The following is a 17,955-nucleotide window of genomic DNA, read 5'->3' on the forward strand; positions in this document are numbered from 1 at the left end:
CAAGCCTATGTGGCAGCCCAGGCAGGTTTGGTCTCTGTCGATCAGCAACAGAAACCCACCACTGCAGTGAGGCCCAGTCTGACCCATCTCCACTCAGCTGATGCAGAGCAGGTCATGAACAAGAAGCCCATCACACTGAGGGCTCAACTCATTTGGCTGCTCCCAAACTCTGCTCGTTCTTCCAATAATCCTTTGCTGAGCCCCTTAGTGATACAATCAAGGAACAGGCGACTGATTGTCACAGTGCTCCTCGATCACAGCATCTCCACACCCAAGGACATTTTCAGCAGCACCTTGTCCTCCTGGAGATCAACTTCCCCTCCACCACAGACCTTTAGGAGCAGCAAAGCCTTCTCCTACCAGGGCTATGGAGCCCAGCCCTGCTTTTCTGGCCTTTTGGGGAACAGGATTTTCTCCTTTGGTGCTTTCACATTGCTGCCCTCCGTCCCCTCCAGCACGTCTCTGGTCTCATGCAAAGCACTGCACGTACTGGGTCTTGGGGACTTGCTCCTGGGTTTGCCTGTGACAAGGCTGAGCTTGGCCCCAGTGCTACAGCTGAGGGGATGCAGACCAAAAGTGCACCAACACCCTCAGCCTGGGGCACAGAGCAGAGGAGCTGGAGTCCCATGTACTACCACAGAGTTTTGACACTGGTGGAAGAAATAGTGAGGAGTGCTGGGAAAGCTCCGGCTGCTAGTTGTAAGAGACAGACTGTAAATTCCCTGACCAAGGAACAGAAGGCCCTCCAAGCCTTCAATGGAAAGCCTCCAACACTCGCAAGGAAATGAATAATGCAGGCCTGGCCTTCAAAGAACTGATAAGGCTCATACTCCTGGCACCTGAAAGTGTGGGAGAACTGTCTTGTGAAGCCACCGTCACTCATGTGGTGAGCTTGCTAGTTCTCAGTTCTCAAGGCCATTGTGTCTGAGAAGTGACCTTTGCTTCATTATCCATGAAATACATATGAAAGCGCACACCCTGCATATGCTAATGAAGATTGTAGAGATCAGGCTAAACATGTATGACCATAGTTCTTCTCTCCCCACCCAAATCATGCTACACGTCACCTGGGAGGGGAAGACATCTGAGATGGAACTGCCCCATAACGAGTGGGGCAGGCCATGCTAATTCAGCAAACATAAAAGGGGAGGAAGATGAGTATGATGGGGGGATTCACAGAAAAGCACTCCTACAAGATCCCCCTCCCCGCCCTGAGTTTTGGCAGGCTCAACGCTGAAACTGGGATTGGTGAACTCTTCATCTTTTCCCGCTATCTTTTCTTTTCTCTTAGAGTTGTTAAGTAGCAATTAGAGTAATTAATGGTTAGAGTTGTTAAGTAATGACCTTAAGTACTGCTTGTCATAAGTTGTTGTCTATCTGCTGTTAACTAACACATTGTATACTCCACCACTTGCCATAATTTGTCATATACCTAACTAATTATCGTGGACCGGTTAAGACCTATACTAATCATTTTGGGAAACTAATAAATGTTTGTATACAGACCTTGAGATCTATCTCACCTTAGTCCACGCCACTGGGGATTTACAAATCTGAGTCACTTACCCCCCCTCTTTCCTGAGAGTGGGATGTGACACTAGTGGTGCTGCCATGGTGCATATGGGCCTTTCAGGAGAGACAGGCCAGGAAGGTAAGGAAACAGATGCCCTCCATGTGCAGGATCTTGCTGTATGTATGGAGCTCCTCTATGGGATGTACAAGAGGTTGGGTGAGCCCTTTGTGGGTGAGGATCAGAGGAGAGGCCTGTTAGTGTGCCATCCTGGTAGGAGACAAAGCACCTGCAATCAGGGTAAGGAAGCAGAGAAAGGCTTATTCAAGAAACCCAAAGAATCACCAGGTCTTACCAGGGATTTTAATGACCGTGGCACTCACTGGAAGGGGAGCACGGGAAGGCGCACACTGTCCAGCAGGTGTCTAACCCTAACCCCACCCTGCCTGAACCGTAACCTAACCCTGCCCTAAACATAACCCTGACTTTATCTTAATCCTAACCCTAATCATTGCCTGACCCTAGCTCTACCCCAACCCCAGGTCATAACCCTCAACTCTAACTGTAACCGCACCCCAACCTCTTTGAAATCTAACCCTAAACTATCCAAACTCTAGCTCTAATTTAAACCTGAACGTGAACCTTAACTAACCCTCACCTAACACTTCTCTTAACCCATCTCGCATGGCCAACAGCATGTGTGGAATGAAATCTGGTATCAGTGCTGGCTCAAGGCCTGAGCAGTTGCCTTTTGCTTCCTCATGATCTGGAGGCTGGAGGCACCACTGTGTGTCACCCAAGTCAGACCCTTGGGTCAGCTGAACCATTTTTCAGTTCTCATAGACAATGTTCCTTGTTTCTCCGTTGACTCTGACAAGAGCTGAGTTACCTAGATATCGAGGCTGTGGATGGCATATTTCTCATGCAATGACAGCTTGGAGTAGCTCTACTGACCCCAATCTCAATCTTACAGCTCTGACTGGAGGAAAGTACCCTATAGCGCCTGGTTGCTCCAAGCCACAGCACAGGTTCTTCATAGTCTTTCTGACTATTCAGTCATCTGGTCCTGGTGAGAGATGGCATTACTGTCCTAATCCTGACTTTGTTGGGTAACCCAAAAGGACAGACTGGAGGCTGTTGGGTTATATGTAGGGCTTCAGAGAAATCAGGGAGTGCATTAACCTCACACAAGGGCAGGAGGTACTTCCCACTGGAAGGGGTTATTTGTGCTATTGGCTACAGAGCCACCCAAGGCAGCTGTGGTAAGAATCACTCAACCAGGTTTTAGGCATTGGGGTGAAATGAATCTGCACAAATACAGAGATTTGCAGTGTGGTGACGTGACCCAGTCCTTTTTTCCTTCTCATGCACGCATCTCAAATACAAGCTTTGTCTCCAGGCCCCTTCTGGATGTGAACCATCATGCAGACAGCAGGAACAGTGTGAGTTCAGCCTCTCAGGGCAAACTTTGTCTAACATGGGGATAACGTGGGGCACAGGCACAGTTTTGAACGCAGAGAAGTGGAGCTGTGGAGAAGCCTTTTCTGTTGCTGCGCCGTTGAGGTAAACCCAGATTGAATTGGCTTCTTTTCTGCTTCCCTGGGTTTCTGGGGTTTGTTTTTTATTCCCCTTCCACAAGTTTAGCAGTTTCCCTTTCAGCAGCTAAATCTCATTTTTCAGTTTCTCTATTTTTAAAGGCATGGAGTTATGCTGGAAGTTGTTAATCAGGCTAACACCCATGATTCTGACAGTCGTTATAAAATTGCTCCTTGTGCTGTGGGCGTCCGGGGAGGAGCAGTGGCAGCACCAACATGCCCACCTGCTGTCCTGAGGCTGCTTATGAACTGACTTGTGACCAGGTGAGAGTGGCAGAGAGGTGTCCAGAGAACAATATCCAGGTGGTCTCCAGGGGAATGACAGAGAGGAAAAGGGGCCACTGCTGCCTCCTGCAGCATCACAGACTGAGGAGCACGTTCCTGCCTGTTGGCTCCTGATAACGGTAAATCCCTTTTGGCGTGCCCTGAAACGCTGAGATAGCGTGGCAGTACAGCTACTGCCAGCAGCAGCTGCAGTCCTCTGTCCAGCTAGACTGGGCTCACTGGAATGGGCTTCCTTCAGCTTTGAGAAACGCTGCCCATCAGCGAGTCACCACAGAAGTTGCCCTCGGGCAGTTCCCCGTGAGCAAAGCTGGCCTGAACTGTGCTCTATCTGTGATCTTGCCAAGCGCAGAGACATCTGAGAGCTAAAAATAACAGGCTGTATGTTTGAGGATGTTTTGAAACAAGCAGGAAATGCTGGTATGTGGATAATTTGCAGTCAAATGGTTGCTTTGAGTTAAAGACTTAATTTAAAATAAAAGTGGGCATCACACAGTTTTGCTTTTTTCTTTTTTTTTATAAAGCATTTCAATTTTGTGTACATTTATATTAATAAGTAGATAGATTAGAAAACAATCATTGTGACTTTTCCCTCACGCAAACCCTAACAGTATCTTGGAAATTTTGAATTGAAATCTATCTCTCTATGAGATAGACAAAACTCACAGGGAGAAGACACGAATGCCTTGGAAAAAGAATCAAACTATTAGGACCCCGTGGTTTTCTGAATTTCTCTGGAGGAGACTGCCCTATGTTTTTCACTTGGCTAATCCAAATGCTTTTGTCACATGCTTTATGACTTGCTGCCCTTCTAATCAGAGCTTAAGAAGACTTCTCAAAGGGAGTTAGGGAGAGCTGGAGAGACACAGTCATCACCCTCAGCCCTCTGCCTGAACCTCAAGCTGAGATTCCTAAACACCTCTCAGCTGAGACCCTTCTCCATAAGAAGCCACTGGCTGTTGTGGTGCTGCTTGATTGTAGCTGATGCCCTTCAGGTGTGCCCAGTGAGAAGCCTTTCTGCCCTGGAAAGGGGGGCAATGTGAAGGGAAGGCTGAGTTCCCCAGGCAGCAAGAGCACTGCTCTGCTTCTGCAAGGGCTTGCAGGGTTGGGATCAGAGTGAATGGGCCCTCGCCTGCATTTGTAAGCTGTCAGAAATCCAAGTGACAGAGCAGCAGGTTTGGGAACGCTGAATTATTCAGGACTTATTCAGAAGTTATAGACGCCTGACCTGTGCGGGAAAATTGGGTGTCATGGGGATATCACGTGCTTTTAATCACTTTCTTCTCCTTATGATTGAAAGCTGCATAAAGCAGTTTTCTTGCTTGCACAAAAATGTCTTTTAGCACCCTGAAAACTGGTAATTTAAGCATAAACTGCTGCTTCTCTGTCTTGTTTAAATGTGCCATGGATGCATCAGTGTCACTGGATTCTTTGGCAGAGAGAAGTCTGTGTTACTTCTGATGGGATTCACCCTTCACTAGGTAAAAATTGATGATTCAGATCTAAGATAGTCTTCCAGATCTTTGTGTGTGGACGCAGCGTCAGGGGATGAGCTCTCCCACGTGAGGAGCATTGGGATTAATCTCTCTCACTAAGGTCTAAGAATCAAGTCATACCTTGCCTTGCTTTGGTTTGTTTGCCTCTCCTTGCCTCGCCTTGCCGTGCTTTGTCTTCCCCTTTTTCATCCTTCCCCCCTTTTAACCCTATTCCTTCTTAATGTTCTTACATTAAATGCACCTCTTATGAGATCTGGACAAGGAACGTAAGCAAGGCTGTTCTTAAAGGCATTAGTATTTGTCTCTTTTCTTCCATTTCTCTCATCTTTCACTAGGTGTTCTATTTAATAAAATCACCTCTAAAGGAGAAAGTCAAGTTTCTTTTACCCATATGACAAAAACAACCCATGCATTCAGGCTCAAGGACTCTGTTCTCTCTCTTTACAAACCTCCCCTCCGCAAGTGACCCACATTAGATTTCCAAACACTCATGCATACCTTGGTCAAACTCGCCTAATCCTGCAATCGCACGTATGCTGATGTTTGTAGTCTTTCTCTAGGCTTGAAGTGTCTGTGATGGTGGACAGGCCACCAGCATCCTCTGAGAGCCTGTTTGAATTGCTCTGTGCAGGAAAAATGCCCCAAAGAAAAGGCCTGGAGAGTCACACCAGTGGATCTGGATTCATTCTTCTGGGATTTTCTGACCACTCCAGCCTGCAGGGCTTGTGCTTCACAGTATTGCTGGTCATCTACCTCATGGTCCTCACAGGGAACAGCCTGATTGCGCTCATTACAGTGGTGGACTCAAGCCTCCACAGCCCCATGTATTTCGTCCTGAGGAACTTGTCTTTCCTGGAGATCTGCTACACATCAGTCACTCTGCCAAAAATGCTGGTGGGTTTCCTGCTGGAGGATGGCAGGACCTCCTTCATTGGCTGTGCTGCCCAGCTGTATTTCCTGGTGTTGCTGGGCAGCATTGAGTGCCTTCTCCTGGCTGTCATGGCCTATGACCGCTACATAGCCATCTGTGACCCCCTGCACTACCCTCTCCTCATGAGGAGGGGTCTCTGCATCAGACTGGTGGTGGGGTCGTGGGTGGCTGTCGTACCAGTGCAAGTAGGACAGACCTACTGGGTGTTCACTTTGCCCTTCTTTGCATCCCATGACCTTCATCACTTTTTTTGTGATGTGCCCCCTGTGCTGGAGCTGGCCTGTGCAGACACGTTCTGGAACCAAGTGACGCTGTACACCATCATCCTGGGATTTGCAATCTTTCCCTTCTCCTTAATAGTTATTTCTTATATTAAAATTATCAGGGCAATTCTGAAAATACCTTCAGTTCTGGGCAGACACAAAGCCTTTTCCACCTGTTCCTCACACCTCGCGGTGGTGACACTCTTCTATGGTTCAGCCACCGTCGTCTACTTAAAGCAACAGTCAAGGGATTCCGTAGACACCAACAAATACCTTGCCCTGTTTTACACAATTGTGACCCCAATGTTTAACCCTGTCATCTATAGCCTGAGGAATAAGGAAGTGAGAATTGCCTTGAAGAGACTCCTATGGACAAAGTGGTACTACAGAGTATGTAAAATGCTCTCAAATAGTCCCAAAAGTCCCACGGGGGTACCTGGTTGCCTAAAGAAAGGCATCTCATATCCGCTGAAACAAAACCATGTGTCCAGCCTGGCTTTCATCCTCCTCAAGAAGGGGAAAGGTGTCCTGAAGCATTCCTCCTATGTCGCATCCCAACTCGGTATCTTTGTACTCTACAGCATCTTCAGTGCCCCTGAATAGTTTAATGCAAACAGCTACTTCAAGCTGTGTCTGACCAAATAATGTTAAAGGGAAATAGTCAAAGTATGGTCAGTAGCCAGTGATGCCCAGAAATTGATACACATGATGAAAGATGACCAGCCTCACGTTTGAGAAATCGCTTGCTAGACCCCATGGGCTATCTTCTGCAGTGTCCCTGCATGGAATCACCTTAAAAACGTTCAAAGGTATGAAGGGCTTCAAAGCATCTCTCCCTGCTATGATGTCTTGCTCTGAGTTGTGTAATTCTTGACTAACTTGATATAAATATAAAAGATAAAAAAGTCACCAGGAGGACAGTCCAGCACTGGAATGGGGTCCCATAGAGTGGTGGAGATTCAGTTTGTTGCGGTTTAACACCAGCCGGCAACTAAGCACTACACAGTCGCTCACTCACTTTCCACCGGTGGGATGGGAGAGAGAAGCAGAAGGGTAAAAGTGAGCAAACTCCTGGGTTGAGATCAAGCAGTTTAATTGGTAAAGCAAAAGGCGCACACTTAAGCAAAGCAAAACGAGGAATTCATTCACTACTTCCCATCAGCAGGCAGGTGTTTGGCCACCTCCAGGAAAGCAGGGCTCCATAACACCAAACAGTTACTCAGGAAGACAAAACGCCGTAACTCCAAATATCCCCCCCTTCCTTCTTCTTCCCTCAGATTTATATGGCTGAGCATGATGCTACATGGTAAGGGATATCCCTTTGGTCAGTCGGGGTCCACTGTCCCAGCTGTGTCCCCTCCCAACTTCTCGTGCACCCCCAGCCTACTTGCTGGTGGGCTGGTGTGAGGAGCAGGAAAGGCCATGGTGCTGTGTAAGAGCTGCTCAGCAATAACTAAAACATCCCTGTCTTATCAACACTGTTTCCAGCACAAATCCAAAACACAGCCCCAGACCAGCTACTGTGAAGAAAATCAACTCTATCCCAGCAAAAACAAGCATTTATGTGCTGAATCTGCTTTGCCACTCTGAAACTGTCTCTGGAAAACTAGCTCAGTGGGGTTTTTAGCCCAAATGCATATGCAGCACTGAAGTGTGTTTCCGTATTGTCCTGGTTTAGGCCGAGTTGGCCAACGACGGACAACAGATGCTCTCCCCCAGCTCTCACTCCGAGGAGAGGAAGGAGAGAGATAAAGAGATTTATGAGTTTAGAAGGAACTAAACTACTTTAGTGAAATATTCATAATAAAATAAAGAGGAAATAATGAAATAGATACAGTATATAGAAAACTGTATCAAGCTAGCAGGATGACGTCACCGGCAGGCACTGGGGAGGTCCCAGACTGGACTCAATGATGGACAGGAACTGGATTCCAGGTCTGGAGTCAGGAATGCACAGAGCGGGATCAAAGGCAGATTAACACCGAGCATTCCGCCACCTGAGGAACCTGAACATATGCAAGTCCACATGATGGACAGACGATTCCCTGTCCTCTCTCTGCCTAGCCGAACAAGGTAACTTAGAGGAGAGGGGGCTGTAGGAACATGTTTCTGCCCGGCGAAGCAGGCGTGTCTCCCTAGTAACTCCCCCACCTTCACAGGTACACTTGAAAAATAAGTAGGAGGCTCTGCAAGGGGAACTCAATCATGACGAGGAAGATAATTCAGTGTCCACAGAGGTGTCGCCAAGGTTAAGTCAGACTACACCTCGCACCAAAACATCTTCAGTTAAGGAAAAAAGACCGGTTATTGTTGTAGGTGACTCCCTCCTGAAGGGAACGGAAGGCCCAATATGCAGAACAGACCCACTTCTCAGGGAAGTCTGCTGCCTCCCTGGGGCCCAGGTTAAAGATATAAAAAGAAAACTTCCCTCCCTGGTAAGACCCTCAGATTATTACCCACTACTAATTTTTCAGACAGGCAGAGATGATATGTTAACAAGAAATGCAAGTGCGATCAAGAGAGACTTCCGGGCCTTGGGATGACTGGTTAAAGGGTCAGGACTGCAAGTCATGTTCTCCTCGGTCCTCCCAGTCACAGGGAAGGATGAGGAAAGCAACAGGAAGAGCTGGAAGATCAATACTTGGCTCTGAGCCTGGTGCCAGTGGCAGGACTTTGGTTTTTTTGATCACGGGATGGTTTACATGACACCAGGCCTGCTCAAGACAGATGGGGTACGCCTGTCTCCAAAGGGGAAAAGTATCCTTGCACAGGAGTTGGCAGGGGTCATCAAATGGGCTTTAAACTAGATTTGAAGGGGGAAGGGTATGAATCCAGCAGCAGAGAGGCAAGGATCTTTGATGGCTTAGAAACTATGGCTGCGCCTGGGAATGGTCAGGTAGAAGGTAAGCCTTCTTCCAGCAAAGAGGTGGCAGGACCAGTAGCCCAGCTGAAGTGCTTCTTGTCCTGGGTTGAGCAACACAGGACTAACTTCTCTTCTAATGTCTGGGAAAACGCCACTCTTAGAAGATTCTAGTGTCTAAATTCGTGAAAATATTTGCTTTATAGCCAGCTAGGCTACGTGGGATTCAAGGCCTTGGTGTTTTCAAGCCTTGGCAGGTGCAGGTAGTAGGAGGAGTGAGGCCTGGGCATTTGACCCAGGCTGGCCAACAGGATTATTTCATACCACGAATGGTGCACTGGGGGTCTCATTGCCTCCTCGTCCATACTTCAGCTGGTAAGGGAGCTGGCATGGGAAGGAGCCCTGCTGGGCCTGTTGTTTGTAAATAGAGAAGGATTTGTGGTGGATGTGACAGCTGGAGGCCATCTTGGGCATAGTGACCATGAAATTATGGAGTTTTCAATTCTCAGAGAAGCAAGGAGGGTGGTCAGCAGAACTGCCACGATGGACTTCTGGAGGGCAATCTTTGGTCTTTCCAGGAGCCTGCTTGACAAAGCCCCTTGGGATGCAGTCCTGAAGGTCAAAGGAGTCCAGGAAGGCTGGACATTTTTCAAGACAAAAGTCTTAAAAGTGCAGGAGCAGGCTGTCCCCATGTGCTGTAAAATGAGACATCAGGGAAAAAAAACAGCCTGGCTGAACAGAGAGATACGGTTACAACGCAGGGAAAAAAGGAGAGTTTATGGTCTTTGGAAGAAGGGACAGGCCACTCAGGAAGGCTACAAGGATGTTGTAAGGCTATGTGGGGAGAAAATTAGACAGGTTAAAGCCCAACTAGAACTTAAGCTGAATTTGGATGTTAAGAACAATAAGAAAAGTTTCTATAAACACTCTATTAACAAAAGGAGGGCTCGGGAGAATCTCCATTCTTTATCGGTAACATAGTGACAAAAGATGAGGAAAAGGCTGAGGTACTTAGTGCCGCCTTTGCCTCCTTCTTTAGTAGTAGAGTGGGTTGTTCCCTGAGTACCCAGACCCCTGAGCTTGTAGATAAGGGCAGGGAGCAGAATGAAGCCCCCGTAATCCAAAGGGAGATGGTGAGGGACCTGCTCCAACAGCTAGATGTACACAAGTCTATGGGGTTAGGTGGGCTCCACGCGATGGTACTGAAGGAGCTGGCAGAAGCACTCAGTGAGCCACTTTCCATCATTTACCAGCAGTCCTGGTGAACTGTGGAGGTCCCAGTTGACTGGCATCTAGCAAATCTGATGCCCATCCACAAGAAAGGACAGAAGGAGGATTTGGGGAACTACAGGCCTGTCCATCTGACCTCAGTGCCTGGGAAAGTCATGGAACAGATCATGTTGAGTGCCATTATGTGCCACATGAAGGACAACCAGGTGATCAGGCCCAGTCAGCATGGGTTCATGAAAGGCAGGTCCTGCCTGACAAACCTGATCTCTTTCTATGACAAAGTGACCTGCTTGGTGGATGAGGAAAAGGCTGTGAAGGTTCTTTACCTGGAGGCTAGTAAAGCCTTTGACACCATTTCCCACAGCGTTCTCCTGGAGAAACTGGCTGCCCGTGGCTTGGAGAGGTGTACGCTTTGCTGGGTAAAAACCAACGCGATGGCCAGGCCCAACGAATGGTGGTATCAGGAATAGCGTGGCCAGCAGGACTCGAGAGGCTGAGGGCCCTGGGCTCAGTGGTGTGGAGACTGAGGACAGTACAGGAGTAGCCTGAGTGTGCTTGAGGCGTGCTTTCAGAGCTGGTGGAGCTTTTCTTTGTAGTGGAAAACAGCCTGAGAAAGAAATAATGCCCCAACATGCAGCTGGGGAGGTGCAGACTGGACACCAGGAGAAAGAAATGTCATTCCAAGGGCAGTGCTGTGGTGCAACACGCCACCCAGAAAGAGTCTGGATCAGCCCAAGGCTTTGTGTTTCAGGGAAGAGCCAGGGAGGATGGAGAGATCTCAGCAAAGGAAGGTGACAGCAAGGTGGCGCAGCCGGGTGGATGACTGCAGCCTGCAGGGAAAGAGGCAGGGGTGATGGGACACCGTAGGACAGCCCGTGGTGGAGATGACATGGGGATGTGGCAAAGCTGAAAGGCCCCTAACAGGGTCAGCCTCTTCATGTCTTGGGCTATGGCTGTTGTCTCTGCCACTGATGCCTACGAGGAGTCAAGTTATCCTTCCAGCACTGGGGTCTCATTGCCTCCTCGTCCATACTTCAGAGCCTGGGAGGTGTCGTACCATAGTGCTGGCCTTGGCATTGCACATCTCCACATCACACTGTGCCAGGAAGAGCCCTGAGGAAGGAGTGAGGGACAGGATCTCCCTTCCTGGGAGCTGGGGGTCAGGCCTTGGCCCTTTGGGCGATGGGGTCAGGCCTTGGCCCTTTGCACTAATGAAACACATCCAGGGTTACTCAGCATCAGAGCCACCTTCACCTTGCTTTTCTCGACCTGTCATCACTGCCTCCAGTTTTCTGCTCTAACCGGACCCTAGGGACAACATCTCAGTGGTGTCCCTCAGTGGGACCCATTAACACTCCAAGAAACTTTGGAGTTTGAACCTGACTTTGACTTCTTGAGAGGTTTTTTCAGCTTCCTCTCAGTGTCTGAGGTTCATGGACTCGGCATCAAACCCACCAGAGGGGTCATTAAAACTCCTTGGGCTGGTGCTCTGCGTCTGAGCTGGGCTGGGCTCCTGGGATGGAGGGAGCTCACGGCAAGCGGGCAACGCCTCAGAGAGACAGCTCTGCCCAGGAGCAGCTCCTCTGCCAAGCGCAGCAGGGCTGAGGGCGGTGCCTGGGTGTCTCAGGGAGATGAGCGAGGCAGAGAGAGAGCTTAAAGGTGTCAGGATTGGGAGGATGACTGAGAGCTCACTGGAGGAGAAATCCTTGCAGCCCTTGGCACGGTAAGCCTCTGGGTGCAGGGCACTGCAGGTGGAGTTCCTGGAGGCATCTCCTAAAGCTGGCACAGCCAGAGCTTATGGGATCTGTAAGGAGGCGGAGGGGGAGGAGGGGTCTTGTTATGAAATGTGAATAGCCGTGAAGCCAGGGTGTGCAGGCAGGGGTGCCCAGGGCTGTCCTTGAGCAGGGTCCCTGCACCCCGTGGGTCTGTGTGCCGGGGCAGGGACTCTGCCGGCTGCCAGGGTCAGCTCTCAGCCTGCCCAGGGAGACCCCCACGGGCATGTGGGGAGAAGCTTTGGAGAAAGAGCAACCGCTGGCAGGGGAGGGTCCTGCTGTTGAGAGGGTGCTGCGTGGGTGAGGGCTGCTCACAGCTGCAGGTCAGTGCAGGATGTTCCCTGGGGATTTTTCAAGAAGCACAGCACGGCAGGGGCTACCTGCAAGGGAAGGATCCTGTTCTTCCAATCTTCTACTCCGGGTTGTCTGGGTGGGTGATGGGACAGAGAAATTCATCTCTCAGTTGAGGAGGGGGCACTGAAATTCCAAATCTGTTTCTCTTAGAAGTGAATAATCCAGGGAGGATTGGAAATCAACAACTGAATCTCTGCCCCTGCAACGATACTGCCCTCAGCAGCACAAAGCTGATCTCACAAAAAGATATGAATGAAATTATTCTGAGGAAAGAGAAGTCATTTTGGGGAAAATTTTGGGAAATGGAATAGGATGGACCCAAAGAAGTCTGCCTTAACTTGCCAAGGTCTTCTCCTCTTTCAACAGTCCCTCATGCCCAGAGTGAACAAATGTCCAATGGCAGCTCCATCACCCAGTTCCTCCTCCTGCCATTGGCAGACACACGGGAGCTGCAGCTCTTGCACTTCGGGCTCTTCCTGGGCATCTGCCTGGCTGCCCTCCTGGCCAACAGCCTCATCATCACCACCATCGCCTGTGACCACCGCCTCCACACCCCCATGTACTTCTTCCTCCTCAACCTCGCCCTCCTTGACCTGGGCTCCATCTCCACCACTGTCCCCAAAGCCATGGCCAATTCCTTCTGGGACACAAGGGCCATCTCCTATGCAGGATGTGCTGCACAGGTCTTTTTCTTGTTTTTCTGTGCTGCAACAGAGGTTTATCTTCTCACTGTCATGTCCTACGACCGCTACGTTGACATCTGCAAACCTCTGCACTACGGGACCCTCCTGGGCAGCAGAGCTTGTGTCCACATGGCAGCAGCTGCCTGGGGCAGTGGGTTTCTCACTGCTCTCCTGCACACGGCCAGTACATTTTCCCTACCCCTCTGCCAGGGCAATGCTGTGGGCCAGTTCTTCTGTGAAATCCCCCAGATCCTCAAGCTCTCCTGTTCAGACTACTACTTCAGGGAAGCTGGGCTTCTTGTGGTTGGTGTCTGTTTAGGCTTTGGTTGTTTTGTTTTCATTGTGCTGTCCTATGTGCAGATCTTCAGGGCTGTGCTTAGGATTCCCTCTGAGCAGGGACGGCACAAAGCCTTTTCCACGTGCCTCCCTCACCTGGCCGTGGTCTCCCTGTTTGTCAGCACAGGCATTTTTGCCTACCTGAAGCCCCCCTCCATCTCCTCCACAGTTCTAAATCTGGTGGTGGCAGTTCTGTACTCGGTGGTTCCTCCAGCAGTGAACCCCCTCATCTACAGCATGAGGAACCAGGAGCTCAAGGGTGCCCTAAGGAAACTGGCTCAATGGAAGTTCTTTCTCCAATAATAACCTGTCTCCCTCCTCCGCAAGTTTCCTAGACTTCATGTTAGGCAATAAGCTTGCTTTTTTCTCTTGCAATAATCCTGCTTATATATAATTTTCTGGGTTTGTACTACTTGTCTTGAGGTTTGATCCAGTTGTTTCTGACCCTTGCACAACACTGTGTCAAAGGTGACCTGTCTAATAGCAGCTCTTCAGTAAAAAGGCATCTCCCAGGTGCAGTGCCTGGAGGCTAGGTGCTTCCTCCAAAGGTGCTGACAATAAAATGTCCAAGGAACTGGTCTTTCAAAGAGTCTCTTCTCCCTGTGTTCTCCCTGTGTTTGGGGTTAAGCTCACTGTACTATTGGGTTCCATTGGACCAAATGTTCTGGTTTTAAAGGCTCTCTTCTTGTGTCCACTGGTAGTGGAGATGGTGCATGAGCTCCTGATTAACTCCTCAGACTGCTTCATATGTGTCAGGACTTACAGCATACAGCAGATTCTATGAAAATGAATTTGGATGTGTGAGGAGAGGATGGGGACTCGCCACGTGCCCTGAGCTGTGGATGAATGAAGACACAGAAGGTGAAACACCCACAGAGGTGAAGTCGCCCACAAGCAAAACACTAAATTGAGGTATGCACAAACAAGAATTCTGCAGTCCCCTGAAAGTCAGTCGGGACCCAGTAGGCATGGGAAAGGGAGAGGTGTGGGAGCTGCCCGAGGACCCCCAGGGCCAGGAGTGTCGTGCTGTCCTGGGGAGTGGGGCTGATGGGAGCAGAGGAGGGGGCAAATTCAGTCAGGGTTGTGGGTTCACCTAAATAGGATAGCAGGAGGGGCAGAGAGTGACTAGCCTGTTTAAATTGTTCCCTTGGGGCCAGCACTGGCCTGGGGCTGATGGGGAGGCTGAGCTCTTTGTCTGCCCCACAGGAGCTGCTGTGCCCTTCAGAGGAGCTGGGGCTGGGGATGAGCGCCAAGAGTTCTGCAGCAACTGTGGTGGGCGCTGCCATGGGACCAGCCCAGACCGGGCAGCTGTGCTTGGCTGGGCAGAGGAGGGGGCAAGGGGTCTGGGGAGAGCCAAGGAACAGCTGGGATGGGCTGGTAAAAGCCTGGGAGAGGAAAACATCAGTGTAGAGCTAAGTTGTGCAGGGCGTGGGCACTCCAGGTGTGGCCTCACCAGAGCCGAGTAGAGGGGAAGGGTCACCTCCCTCCATCTGCCAGCAATGCTTTTCCTAAACAGCCCAGGAGGCTGTTGGCCTTTGCCACGGGGGTGCATTGCTGGCTCATGCTCAGCTGCTTGTCCTCCAGGACCCCAGGGTCCTTCTCCGCAGAGCCACTATCTAGCCAGTCAGCGCCCAGGACGATGTCCACTGTGTGGCTAGATCACAAGCTGTCCTCCCCCAGGGACTTTCTCAGCAGCACCTTGGCCTTCTTGGAGATGAGCTCCACCTCTGTCACGGGTCCCACAGAGCTTCAGAGAAACCTGGGACAGCAAACCCCTCTCCTGCCAGGGCTGCGCAGCCAAGGCCTGTTTCTCTCTGGCCTCAGGGACTGCAGCTTCTACTCTAGTTGTGGGAACCCCATTCATCACTTTGTGTCCACCTGACATCCACTCCAGCATGCCTCTCCAGGTTTTCTGGTAGGACGTGCGGCTTGTGGGGGACCCACACTGGAGCAGTCCGTGCCTGAAGGACTGTACCCCATGGAAAGGATCCACGCTGGAGCAGTTTGTGGAGAACTGCAGTCAGTGGGAAGGAGCCACATTTGGGGAAGCTCAGAAACGAAGTGTTATGAACTGACTGCAGCTCCCATTCCACAACCCCCCTGTGCCACTTGGGGCAAAGGCAGAAGAGTTAGGAATGAAGTTGAGCCTGGGAAGAAGGGAGGGAGGGGGGAAGGTGGTTTTAATTGTGTTTTATTTCTCACTGTCATTTTTAATTAATTTCCCCAAGTTGGGTCTGTTTTGCACATGACAGCAACTGGTAAATTAAAAACATGGTGAGAGTTCCCCTCACGCAAAAGTGCAGTTATGTCATCATGAAGGCAATTAGATTGGCAAGGCATGATTTCATAAAATGATAGAATGGTTTTAGTTGGAAGGGACCTTAAAGATCATCTAGTTCACACACCCCTGCCCTGGGCAGGGACACCTCCCACCAGCCCAGGCTGCTCCAAGCCCTGTCCAGCCTGGCCTTGAACCCCTCCAGGGATGGGGCAGCCACAGCTTCTCTGGGCAACTGGGCCAGGGTCTTACCACCCTCAGAGTGAAAAGTTTCTTCCTGATATCTAATCTAAATCTACCCTCTTCCAGTTTGAAACCATTACCCCTCCTATCAATTCATGCCCTTGTAAAAAGTCCCTCTCCAGCTTTCGTGTAGGCCCACTTCAGATACTGGAAGGCTGCTATAAGGTCTCCACATAGCCTTCTCTTCTCCAGGCTGAACAACCCCAATTCCAACAGGTCCATGTCCTTCCTATGTTGAGGACTCCAGAGCTGGACGCAGTACTTCAGGTGAGGTCTCACCAGAGCACAGCAGAGGGGTAGAATCCCCCCCCTCCCCCTGCTGGCCACGCTTTTGATGCAGCCCAGGATGCGGATGGCTCTCAGGGCTGCGAGTGCACATCACTGGCTCATGTTGAGCTTCTCATCCACCAGCACCCCCAAGTCTTTCTCCTCAGGGCTGCTCTCAAGCCATTCTCCACACAACCTGTATTTGTGCTTGGGATTGTCCCGACCCGTGTGCAGGACCTTGCACTTGGCCTGGTTGAACCTCATGAGGTTTACACAGGTCCATCTCTCAAGCCTGTCAAGGTCCCCCTGGATGGCATCCCTTCCCTCCAGCTTGTCAACTGCTCCACACAGCTTGGTGTCATCGGCGACCTTGCTGAGGGTGCACTCAATCCCAATGTTCATGTCGCCAACAAAGATGTTAAATAGCACTGGTTCCAGTACTAACCCCTGAGGAACACCACTGGTCACTGCTCACCACTTGGACATCGAGCCATTGACTGCAACCCTTTGAGTGCAACCATCTAGCCAGATTTTTGTCCAACAAGTGGTTCATTGGTCAAATCCATGTTTTTCCAATTTAGAGACCAGGATGTCATGCGGGACAATGTCAAATGTTTTGCACAAGTCCAGGCAGATGATGTTAGTTGCTCTTCCCTTATCCACCAATGCTATAACCCGGTCATTGAAGGCCATCAAATTTGCCAGACACAATTTGTTCTTGGTGAAGCCATGTTGGCTGTAACTAATGACCTCCTTATTTTGCAGGTGCCTTAGCATAGTTTCCAAGATGATCTGCTCCGTGATTTGCCAGGCACAGAGGTGAGACTGACTGGCCTGTAGTTGGCTGGATCTTCCTTTTTTCCCTTTTTGAAAATCAGCTTTCTTGTTGCCCTTGATGCCTCTGGCCAGATTTGACTTTATCTGGACTTTAGCTTTCCTAACATGATCCATGGCTGCTTAGACACTTTCTCTGTATTCCTCCCAGGCTACCTGTCCTTGCTTCCACCTTCTGTAGGCTTCCTTTTTCTTTGATTTACCCGTGGTAAGCCCATGCTGATGGTTCTTAGCACAGCTGCCAAATGGGCCACAAAGTCTGAGGCACAAGTGGAGCTGGTACTCCCAAAAGGGGAAGAGCTGGTCAGAGATGTGAAGACCAGTCTCAGCCTTGACTGTAGTGACCATAAAATTGTGGTCTCCCAGATCTCCAGGGAAACAGGGAAGGAGAGCAGCAGAGCACAGACCCTGGACAGTAGGGAAGGAGGCCCACTGAGGGCACTGGCAGGTGGGCTCCCATGGAAACAGTGACAGGGCCCTGAAAACATCCACAGGCCTTCATGGCCCTGACCAGCTTCACATGTGGCCTCCACCCACACCTCTGTCCATCAGCCCAGGAGTCCCTTTAAGTCCAGGCCTGAGGTTCAGCCCCAGCTTGATCTATGCTGTAGGTGTAAAGGTCTCCAGACACAGCCTTGCCTGTCCATGGACCTTGTTGGTTTGGTCTTGCAGGCTGACTTCCCAGCTTGATTCTTTACCTGGTGTACCATGAAATAACTGACATTCACTGAACGGCCCTCCAAGTGCCAGACCCCAGCTAATTCACAGAGGCCTAGGGCCTTTCTGCTTGCTTTCTCCATATCACTTGGTCAGGTTTTGTGGGTGTGGAGTTTAGTAGGTGGGTATTGTTGGGGTTTTTTTTGGTTTGTTTTTTTTTTTTTTTTTTTTTTTGTGGTTGGACTCGATGATCTCAGAGGTCCCTTCCAACCACTAAGATTCTGTGATTCTGTGATTCTGTGAAGGACTGTACCCCGTGGAAAGGATCCACGCTGGAGCAGTTTGTGGAGAACTGCAGTCAGTG

At 50.1% G+C, this 17,955-nt stretch overlaps 2 protein-coding genes across 2 annotated transcripts; both read left to right on the top strand.

Moving 5' to 3' along the window:
* The first annotated feature begins 5,459 nt into the window (after positions 1 to 5,459).
* Positions 5,460 to 6,680, top strand: LOC128900141 (olfactory receptor 10AG1-like). Its single transcript, XM_054180920.1, has one exon. It carries the CDS (start codon positions 5,460 to 5,462, stop codon positions 6,678 to 6,680), a length of 1,221 nt encoding a protein of 406 aa, XP_054036895.1.
* A 6,347-nt stretch (positions 6,681 to 13,027) lies between these two features.
* LOC128900142 (olfactory receptor 14A16-like) lies at positions 13,028 to 16,874 on the top strand. The gene is made up of 2 exons (XM_054180921.1): positions 13,028 to 13,525; positions 16,866 to 16,874. Exons 1-2 carry the CDS (start codon positions 13,028 to 13,030, stop codon positions 16,872 to 16,874), a joined length of 507 nt encoding a protein of 168 aa, XP_054036896.1.
* Positions 16,875 to 17,955: the final 1,081 nt, after the last annotated feature.

Source organism: Rissa tridactyla, chromosome 20 (genome assembly GCF_028500815.1).
Source record: "Rissa tridactyla isolate bRisTri1 chromosome 20, bRisTri1.patW.cur.20221130, whole genome shotgun sequence".
Lineage (NCBI taxonomy): Eukaryota > Metazoa > Chordata > Aves > Charadriiformes > Laridae > Rissa > Rissa tridactyla.